The sequence below is a fragment of the Panthera pardus genome, unplaced genomic scaffold (assembly GCF_024362965.1).
Source record: "Panthera pardus isolate Hobbes unplaced genomic scaffold, ASM2436296v1 HiC_scaffold_11, whole genome shotgun sequence".
In the NCBI taxonomy this organism is placed as follows: Eukaryota; Metazoa; Chordata; class Mammalia; order Carnivora; family Felidae; genus Panthera; species Panthera pardus.
Window position 1 is genome coordinate 8,896,753 of NW_026526666.1, and position 11,673 is coordinate 8,908,425.

Below are 11,673 nucleotides of genomic sequence, written 5' to 3' on the forward strand. Positions count from 1 at the left end.
AGAACATTCTCCAGATCACATATTAGCCCACAAAAGAAGCCTCAACAAATTCAAGATCGAAGTCATACCATGCATATTTCTGACAGCAACACTATGAAACAAAGTCAACCACAAGATAAAATCTGGAAAAACCACAAATACATGGAGCTTAAATAACATGCTACTAAACAATGAATGGGTCAACTAGGAAATAAAAGAAGAAATTAAAAATTACATGAAACAAATGGAAATGAAAACATAATGGTCCAAAACTCTGGGGTGCAGCAAAAGTGGTTCTAAGAGCAAAGTTTATAGCAATTCAGGCCTACCTCAAGAAGCAAGAGAAATCTCAAGTAAACAACCTAACCTTACACCTAAAGGAGCTAGAAGAAAACAAACAAAACCTAAAGCCAGCAGAAGGAAGGAAATAATAAAGATTAGAGTAGAAATAAATGATACAGAAACTAAAAAAACAAGAGAACAAATCAATGAATCCAGGAGATGGTTCTTTGAAAAATCAACAAAATTGATAAACCTCTAGGCAGACTTATTTAGAAGAGAAATGACTCAAATAAATCTCAAATGAGAGAGGAAAAATAACAACCAACACCACAGATATACAAACTCCTAAGATAATATTATGAAAAACTGTATGCTAACAAATTGGGCAACCTAAAAGAAATGGATAAATTCCTAGAAACCTATAAACTCCCACAGCTGAATCAGGAAGAAATAAAAAAATTGAAGACTGAATACTAACAATGAAATTGAATCAGTAATTTTAAAACTCCCAAAAACCAAAAGTCCGGGACCAGATGGCTTTACAGGCAAATTCTACCAAACGTTTAAAGAAGAGTTAATACCTGTTCTTCTCAAACTATTCCAAAAAATAGAAAAGGAAGGAAAACTTCCAGATTCGTTCTATAGGGCCAACATTACCCTGATACCAAAACCAAATGAAGCGCCACTAAAAAAGAGAACTGCGGGACAATATCCCTGATGAACTTGGATGCAAAATTTCTAAACAAAATACTAGTAAACTGAAACAATACATGTAAAAAATCACCATGATCAAGTGGGATCTGTTCTTGGTTTGCAAGGATGGTTCAATATTGGCTAATCAATCAGCATGATACATCACATCAATAAGAGAAAGGATAAGAACCATATGATCATTTCAATAGATGCTGATAAAGCATCTGACAAAGTACAACATCCATTCCTGATAAAAATCCCCAACAAAGTAGGGTTAGAGAGAACATACCTCAACATAATAAAGGCCATCTATGAAAAACCCACAGCTAACATCATCCTCAATGGCTAAACACTGAGAGATGTTCCCCTAAGGTCAGGAAGAAGACAAGGATGTCCACTCTCACCACTTTTATTCAACATGGTGTTGGAAGTCCTAACCACAGCAATCAGACAACAAAAAGAAATAATAGGCCTCCAAATCGTCAAGGAAGAAATCAAACTTTGACTATTTGTAGATGACATGAAACTATACGTGGAAAACCCAAAAGACTACACCAATAGATAGATAGGTAGGTAGAATGAAAAACCGCCAGAACTGATAAACGAATTCAGCAGAGTCAAAGGATACAAAATCAGTGTACAGAAATCTGTTACATTTCTATACACCAATGATGAAGCAGCAGAAAGAGAAATGAAAATGCAATTTCTATCAAAATACCAGCAGCATTTTTCACAGGGCTAGAACAAACTATCCTAAAACTTGTATGGAACCACAAAAGACCCCAAATAGTCAAAGCAATCTTGAAAAAGAAAAGCAAAGCTGGAGGCATCATAATTCCAGACTTCAAGTTATATTACAAAGCTGTAGTCATCAAAACAGTATGCTACTGGCACAAAAATAGACAACGCAGATCAATGGAACACAATAGAAAAGCCAGAAATAAACCCACAGCTATAAGGTCGATTAATCTTCAACAAAGCAGGAAAGAATATCTGGTGGAAAAAGACAGTCTCTTCAACAAATGATGTTGGGAAAACTGGGTTGCAACATGCAAGAGAATGAAACTGGACCACTTTCTTACGCCAAACACAAAAATAAGTTCGAAATAGATGAAAGACCTAAATGTGAGACCTGAAACCATCAAAATCCTAGAAGAGAGCACAAGCAGTAACTTCTTTGATATGGCCATAGCAACATTTTTCTAGATATGTCTCCTGAGGCAGGGAAACAAAAGCAAAAATAAACTATTTGGACTACATCAAAATGAAAAGCTCTGCACAGCGAAGAAACAACAAAACTAAAAGGCAACCTACAGAGTGGGAGATGATATTTGCAAGTGACAACTCTGATACAGGGTTAGTATCCAAAATATATAAAGAATTTACAAAAACTCAACATCACAAACACAAATCACCCAATTGAAAAATGGGCAGAAGGTGTGGACATTTGTCAAAGAAAACATACAGATGGCCAAAAGGCACATGAAAAAATGTCCAACATTACTTATTATGAGGAGAATGCAAATCAAAACTACAATGAGATACCACCTTATACCTGTAAGAATGACTAAAATCAACAATGCAAGAAAGAACAGATGTTGGCAAGGATGTGGAGAAAAAGGAATTCTCGTGCATGGTTGGTTGGAATGCAAACTGGTATAGTCACTGTGGAAAACAGTATGGAGGTTCCTCAAAAAGTTAAAAATAGAACTACCTTATGACCCAGCAATCCATTACTGGTATTTACCCAAAGAATACAAGAACACTAATTCAAAGTGATATATGCACCCCTCTGTTTATCGCAGCATTATCAACAGTAGCCAAAATATGGAAACAGCCTAAGTGTCCACTGATACTTATATATATATCATATATATATATATATGTGTGTGTGTGTGTATGTATGTATATATATATATATATATATACACACACACACACATATATACATATCATATATATACATATATATACATGTCATATATATACATATATATGTCACTTTTTATATATATACATATATATGTATATATGTGTATATATATATATATATATACACATTATATATATACATATATAAAAATAGAATGAAACCTTGCCATTTGCAATGACATGGATGGAGCTGGAGAGTATAATGCTAAGCAAAATAAGTCAGACAGAGACAAATACCATATGATTTCAATCATATGTGGAATTTAAGAAACAAAACAAGCAAAGGAGAAAAATAAGAGAGACAAATCAAGAAACAGACTCTTAATTGTAGAGAACGAACTGATGGTTACCAGAGGGGAGGTGGGTGGGGGGGATGGGTGAAATAGGTAAAGGGAATTAAAGAGTGCACTTGTAGTGATGAGCACAAGGTGATGTATGGAAGTGTTGAATTACTATATTGTATACCTAAAACTAATACAACACTCTATGTTAAGCAATTGGAATTAAAATTAAAACTTAAATTTAAAAAGAAATTTAAATAGACTAATGAGTTGAGTATGTCCATGCCCTTTATCCAGAAATTCCACTCGTCAATTTATTTTAAGGAAAATAAATCAGAGATAGGGAGAGAGGTATGGTATCACTGCAGTGTTATTCATGAGAACAAAATACTGAATAGGCCATTAATGTGTAACAAGAGGGGACTGTCTAAATTATGTACTCTCATATGATAAATTATAGCCACTAAAAACCACTATTGCAAAGAATTTTTGATGAAAGTAGTTTTGAAGTCCTAATGTTAAGTTTAAAAAGCACATAGTTGTATATAAAGAATTACCTAAGTGTGTGTTTGAGTTTAAAAATACACCACCTGGGTCATCTAGCTGGTTCTGTGGGTAGAGCATGCGACTCGATCTTGGGGTTATGTGTTTAAGCCCCATGCTGGGTGTGGAGATTACTTAAAAAAAATAAATATTTAAAAAAAGAATATACTCACAGTGTTGATGATTATCTTTAGTGTAGTAATACAAGTATGTCTTATTCTCTTTATTTTTTAATCTCCAGTATTTCCCCCTTACCCACAGGGGATATGTTGCAAGACTCCCAGTGGGTGGCTGAAACACAAATAACACCAAACCCTGTATAAAGGGTCTTTATATAAACCCTATATATGTGGTATCATATATACCTGTGATAAAGCTTAATTTATAAATGAGGCACAGTAAGACGTTAACAATAATAATAAAACAATTATAATAATGTAATAAAAGTTATGTGACTGTAGTCTCTTTCTCACTCAAAACATCTTACTGTGCTGTACTTACCTTGTTCTTGTGATGTCAGATGGTAAAATACCCATGTGATGAGATAAACGAGGTGAATGACAGACATTGTGATGTAGCATTAGTCTACTAATGACCTAATGGTATGTCACGGGAAGGATCATCTGCTCCCAGACCCATGGAACCATGGGTAACCAACTCCAAAAGCGAAACCACAGATAAGGGGGAACTACTGTATTTCCCAAATTTCAATAGGAAGCACCTATTTCTTTTATAAGGAAGTAAACCAGTACAAGTTACTTTTCCGAAAAGAAGCTGGCTTTGAAAGCAAGGATGGAATATGGGTAGTGCTAGAGGAGGACAGTCGTGGAGGGGATTGTTTTGTTTTAGACTGAGGAACACGGGCATGGTGTCACAACGATGAGTGGGAATGTCAATGGAGAAGTAGAGGCGAAATAAGAAAGATAACGGACAGCACAGGCTTCCTGAGGAGATGACTGGGAAAGAGATCCGGCTCCAGTAAAGGGATTAACTTTCAACAGAGATGCGTACTTGGCTTTGATGAGATAGAAATAAGAGCAGTGTTGCCTTGTTCACTCTGCGTGCTCACTGCCTACAACTGCCTGGCACTGACTGAATGGAGCGTGTAAGTTTTATAGGTGAAGGAGGGGAAGGTTGAGGAATTTTCTCCAACAGGTGCAGTCGTGTATTATAATGTATTATTTTTTCCGTGGGTCTGTATCCCTCTCTAAACTGTGAGCTCCCTAGGGTACTTGGGTGGCCCAGTTGATTAAACGACTGACCCTTGATTTTGGCTCAGGTCATGCATGATCTCACAGTTCATGAGTTTGAGCCCCGAATCTGCACTCAAACTGCAGAGCCTGCTTGGGATTCTCTCTTTCCCTCTCTCTCTGCCCTTCCCCTGCTCGCTTGCTCTCTTCCTCTCTCATAAAATATATCAATAAACTAAATAAACTGCCAGCTCCCTAAGGGCAGAAGAAATCATGTCTTATTATCTCCATATCTACCACACCATTCCAGTGACTGACTGATGAAGGTAGATTGCTCAAGAAATGTTTGTTGAATGAATGAATGATGAATGAATATGGTATGATAGGAGACCTGAAGATTGTGGTAAGGGTTTCATATAGCTTATTAGAGGGAACTAACCAGTGACAAGTAAAAGGACCTGGGCAGCCTAAAGACAAAATTGAATAGAGAGCATACCTCTGTACTTAAAAGGATTCCAGGGAGAAGCTGGAGAAACTAATTATAAGTGATCTGTTCTTTTCCCTGTCCAATTATCCCCCTTTCTTTTAACCTGCCCTGCACAAGTCTCTGTGGGCACAGATGAAAGGATAGAGACCCACCCAGCCCAGCCATCATTGAAAAGAGTTGGTCCTCTAACTGCTAACATTTGGTTTCCCTTTGTTTAATTCGAACCTGTACAGTCTTTTAAGCCTCTTACTAAGTAATCCCTACCTTGCATAGTAAATTGGACCAAGTATGTAGAAAGTCTTTTAAACTATTAATGGCAATAAAAAAAAAAAAAGCAAGGAGCTATTATCTGGGGGATATTTTACTTATTTTTATATGCTGAAAGTGAGAAGATGCCCCAAATTTTTAAATGCTTCAGGTCCTAGAATCACTTCCCCCAGCCAGGTTTCAGGGTTCTGAAGCAGCCATTGGCCTAAATAGGAACATTTTACCAAAAGGAGAGGATTATATGTTTTCCCCAATATACATTTTTGCTTTAAGGTTATCAGAATGATGCTAAGAGGAGTGGTTTGGATGTGAGCAGAAGCTGACATGGAAAAACTGCTCTGTAGAGAAGGAAAGGGTTGGATCAGAGTGATGATTCACAGATACAATCATTTGTTATTCCTTTTTTTTCCCCAAAACAGAATTGCATTGATGAAATTGAGGCCATAATCAGCATTAAACTCCAGCTCATCGGAATCGTCGGCATTGGAATCGCAGGTCTCACGGTGAGAAAGTTCCAGAACTTACCTCTTTTGCGCTTTAAGAAGTCTTTGTATGTTGTTTGTCTTCCAGTGTGATATAGCAATACCTTAGGAGAGATTTCTCATAAAAGACAAACACTGTTGACAGGACATCTTCTAAGAACAAAGCTTATTAGATATATCAAGACTTCTCTAAAATATGATACAGGTTTTTTTTAACATTTATTTATTTTTGAGAGACAGAGAGAGACAGACCATGAGCAGGGGAGAGGCAGGGAGAGAGGGAGACACAGAATCCGAAGGAGACTCCAGGCTCCGAGCTGTCAGCACAGAGCCTGATGTGGGGCTCGAACCCACACACCGCGAGTTCATGACCTGAGCTGAAGTCGGACGCTCGACCGACTGAGCCACCCAGGCGCCCCGACACAGATGTTAACTTTAACCAAATTATGACCTTGGGTTTATCATTGTAATAACTTGCTGCTTTAAGGCCACCAGACTTACACTAGACAAGTGATTTTCAATTCTGGTCTCTTCTTACTCTTAGAAATTTATAAGAGCATACCACATTAATCCCTCTCACTTATGATTTGTAGATGTGGTGATTAATAGTGTAAACTCTGGCGTCACCCTGTCTGGATTCAGCTCCTGGCTCCACTACCTGTGAGCCCTGGGATCATGGGGTAGTTTCTTAATGTCTCTATTCCTCAATTCCCTCATCTGTGAAATGAGAATTTTAATGTACCAACCTAAAGTATTCTTCCAAATTAACCCCTATAAAGCGTCTGGAACATAACACTCATAGATGCTCCCTCTATACATAGTCTGAGGGTTCCCAAGCCCAGAATCCAGGCAAAGGGAGTAACACACGCAGAGTGTGAAGCCTAGTGCAACCAGCACCGGCAGGCCTCAGTGCCTCTAAAGTATGTGTGTGCAAGAATTGAGAGCCGAAGGATGTGAGAGGAGCAGCAAGAGATGACACTGAAGGGCGTGTGAGGGTCCACACAACTGTGGTTTCTGTGTGCCCTTTAGAAAGGCTGGGCTTCATCCTTAAGGTAGAAGGAAGCCACCGAGGGTTAGAAGGGCCTGTGGTTGCCAAGTGGAGACAAGTTGGAGGGAAATGAGGTTGGAATCAGGCCAGTAAAGAGGTGATTTCCACTGTCCAGGAGTTGAGTGATATTCGCTAATGCCAAGGCAGTACTTACCCTCTGGCTCTCTATGTAGATTAATTCATGGCATGAGCATAAGGGAATTACGAGGAAAATCAATGAATTGGCGGTTTTTCAGGACACACCGGCATCTGCCCTCTTTTCTGTATTTCAAGCGCAGAGGGGTGGGACGTGTGGGTGAAATACTATGCTGAGGATCCCCCAATCCAGGGCCATCTCTCAGGCCCTCCTCACCTGCTCTGGGGCTAGGCCGGTTGCTACTCTGTGGCTTCCTGAGGACAATTTTTAGGCAAGAAGACTTGAAAACGCACTGCATCACAGAGGTATCAGATAGACGCTCCTAACAACTCTACAGTCTCAGTGAGCGAGCATCCTACAGGCAGTCACCCCTGACTCGTGACAGTGGCAGGACAAGGCTGAAAAAGTTCTTTAGAGTGCAGCCAGGATGAAGCAGGGGTTGTAGCCAACCTTCACAACCACACTCAAAGGGGAACGCCTTCTACTGGTCGTCTTGAATCAGCACCCCCAGAGTTTCTTCTTAAATTCCTTTCTTCTTAAGTGTAATCAGTTAACCAGATGTCCATTAGGTGTCTCCCCTGCCATGCGCTGGTACGATCAGCGAGAAGCTTGGAGCCCTGCTGCTGGCTCTTCTCCTACTGAAGCCTACCCCTTCCCTTCCAAAAGAACAGATAATACATGTCTTTTTAAACTTAGCATTTATAGATTCTGGTCCGATGTAGGGTAGGATCAAGGAGAGAATGGTATGGATTTCTTTAAACAAACATTGACAGTCATTTATCAACATTGCACCCACAGATAACATTCCATAGGCTCTGCAAAACTGTAGGGGAAATGACTGAGAACAAGAAAGATCTTTCGGCATCCTTCTATTCAAACCACACCAGTGGCTGTTGGTTTGGCCAAGTGTTTGGCTTTTCCCAGAATTATCCAAGAGGTAGAAGACATCAGTAATACCAGAATTCCAACACCTCAGTTTATGCTTTGGGGAAACTGTGGAGTTAAATAGTGAAGCATCATTTGTACCTTAAAATGGACCAAGAATGAAGAGATGCTCCACTTTGTCATATGTGGTCAAAGCTGCAAAAATTCGAAGCTTTTCCAATGACAGAAAACTCTTTAGACCAAAAATGTAAACAACTAATAAATAGTTGATATGTTAATATGGAAGCCTTTAACCTGCAGCCATAAATAAGTATTATATACAAAAGTGCCATTTATAGCCAGTAGTGGTTGTAATTATTTGTTAGACACCCAGGCAGTTTGCTGACCTTTTCATCAATTTTTATCATTCGAAAGTCATTAACAAGTGGTTCCTTCTTTTTCAGATCTTTGGCATGATATTCAGCATGGTCCTTTGCTGTGCAATCCGAAACTCACGAGATGTGATATGAAGCTACTTCGACATGAAAACTGCAATCGAGAGCTTTCATACAGCTGTCACAGGACCTGGCTCCTGGCTCATTTTTAATACTCAAAGGACATTAGGATCTTAAAATAATTTGCTGTCAATTGTACATTTGCACATGTATGTATGTTTGGCTCATTCCTCGTTTACCCCTTGAGTGAATGCTCTGTGTGTTGACTGACAGCATATTCATGTGTGATCTGTGTGTTTCTGGAATACGCATCATACAGAATGAAATCTGTTGGCTGAAAATTCCTGGTTCTTGTTATGTTAGAAGAAGAATCTATTTAACTCTGAGAAAAAAAGATCATAAAACTTTGATACACTTTAAAAAACTTGGCTATTCAGAAGAAGTGATAATGGGTCATTCTCTCAGATTCTAGCCATAGAAAGTTAGATACAGAGAATTCAGGGATTTCTAGTTAACAGAAGCAGTAAGTTATGGGAATTGAGAGATCGTGGCGAGGTGCTGAAATTGCCTGCCTCTGAGTTGGGTGTCAGGGTTTCCTGGGATTTTTTTATATACATACTCTCCCCAGAACACAGTAAGCCACAGTTTTAGAACTAAACACATCTGTAAAACTAAATATAGCATGGAAAATCTTATTTGAATAACTCATACTTTCCTAGTATTTAAAAACAAAAAACTCCCTCTGGAAAGAGTGGTCACACAGACAATCATGTGCCCTATAAAAGTGAGTGTTTTTAGGACTTCAAAAAAAAAAAACCTTTTAATAACTTTTTGAAGACATTTTTTTTCTTATGTAAGTACATTTAAACATTGCTTTATTACTTACTTTCCTTTTCTGACTCTGCTCTGAACTACAGCAACCCTCACACAAACAAAAGGGCTTTTATCTCAGATTTTTCCGTGTTTCTCCAAATGTAAAGATAGAAAGACTAAAGCCAGAGATCTGGCAGTTGCAATTAGTGGGAAAGAGAATTTTCATGGGCACTGTATCCTTGAAATACCTCATAACTTGAGTTTACATATTTTCCTAATTTTTTCTATTTTTCTTACTCACCTAGAGAATTCTTCTTCATAGATTATGAACTACAGTTTCCACCACTTAGGAAAACAAAACCCTTCCTAATTCAAATATTATAAGCATCCTTGGCCAAACCAAAATAAAGAAAGAAAAGCATCTACTAGTTGTGTGCACACAGCAGAGACAAGCTAAGGAAATTAAAATATTTGAACACACAGAACAGAAATATGTTTTTTCTGTGTTAAGTCGCCTATAAAAATAAAATTTTCGTATTCTTTATGATCTTGATGCTTTCATTTTGGTATGTAAACCCAAAGATAGGATCTAAACTGACATCATTTGTCCATTTTTAACAACTTGGTACCTTTAGTAGATCATGGAGGGGTTTTTTTAATTATTATTATTATTACATTTGAAAAGGCCACCCAAAAGTGAAAGTGCTGGGGACTTTGGAAGCCCCTGGGTAAGTTCACAGGCCTGTGAGAACACAATCTTTGGGTGCGCACTAAAGCAAAGTGCTCAGTCCCAAGAAACTTTTACAAAACGATTTGCTGAAAAGACCTAATTGCTACAAATAGTCTCAATCACATAGAGAACCATCTTCCACCATACTTGCTACTGCCACTAACTTGGGAGGAAGCTTTTCTAGAAAAAAAGACTGGAAGCAAGCTAATTTAATCGTACGTGGCTACTTTACAGTGTTTATAGCTGATGCAAAGATGATTTTAAGAAAGTCACTTTAATTTTAAAGATTATTTTAAGAAAGTCACGTGTAAACGTGAAATAGATGTTTACACCCCAGTAGGTGACAAATACAACCTTTGAGGCAAAGAACAAACAGTCCATCTCTCTTGCTGGCTTTAGTTCATCCGTCTACCTGAAGACAGGCCCAAGTGCATACTCGGGTTTCTTGCAGTTCAGAATCATCTCTGATTCAACAAAACTGAGTTTCACTCCATATCTGAATTAACAACCTTAAAGAAGACTACAGTGGTTAAAAAAGAGTAGAGATCTGTTCCATAAATGATTAATGTACCCCTTTGGGGAGTAATTTTTCAGAAATATGTGCCATGAATAAAACTAGAGAATTCCACCTCTGAGTGAGGGTAGATTTATATATATCCTGAATCTATATATATCTTGAATTCCTATATATCTTGAATCTATATATGTCTTGAATCTATATATCTCAAATATGTAACTCTTGGATACATACATATGTAACTTGAATATATGTATACATGCATGTATGTACAGGCATACATACATGCATGTATATATATATATGTGTGTGCATATATATATATATATATATATATATATATATACACACACACACATATATAAATTTTTGGTTATGTCTGTTTACCTGAACTGATTTGAGATCAGACTCAAACATATTCTTAAGCATCTGGTGCCAAGGCACTGAATTAAAATTTCTTGATGAACTATTTTAAGTTATTTCAAATTAAATTTTCTACGTACTGGAATTGTTTGTTTGATTTTATCTTAAAATTCTATTCTATCTGTATACACCCCTTTACACAACCTTTCCAAATGTCCAACTACCAAATAATACGGTTAAAAAAGGCAGGAGTAGCAATCCTTCTATAGTTTATTGTGAGGAGCTGGACGTAAAAGCAACACCCTAAGAACGTTCAAGCAAATAGCACTATTTCCTTTAACGTTGTTTCATCTCTTCCCCAGAGTCGCTCCTTTGTTGTCCATGGTTCAATCTGGGAAGCCAGACATTGCTCCTGGGGCCATCACAGTCCCCCCCTCTGCGCAGTCATGGAGATAGTTCTTTGCCCGTGTGCCTTGCTAATAGGTTTGCTTGATGAGAGTAAGGCTGGTGGGAAGACAGCAGTGAAGGAGATCTCTTCCCTTCTGAAGTAAGTATCAAAGGTTAAAAGGAAGAGGCACCCTTGGAAATTCAGGCAGTGCACCCCAACTTTC

At 38.0% G+C, this 11,673-nt stretch overlaps 1 protein-coding gene across 1 annotated transcript in view; it reads left to right on the top strand.

Annotated features, from left to right (window-relative positions):
• The window catches only part of TSPAN2 (tetraspanin 2), a 58,174-nt gene extending 46,967 nt beyond the window's left edge, over positions 1-11,207 (top strand). The window contains exons 7-8 of the mRNA XM_019457939.2: positions 6,074-6,157; positions 8,649-11,207. Coding sequence (XP_019313484.1) covers positions 6,074-6,157; positions 8,649-8,714 — 150 coding nt within the window. The 3' untranslated portion in view covers positions 8,715-11,207. The remainder of the gene's footprint in view (positions 1-6,073; positions 6,158-8,648) is intronic.
• The last annotated feature ends 466 nt before the right edge of the window (positions 11,208-11,673 follow it).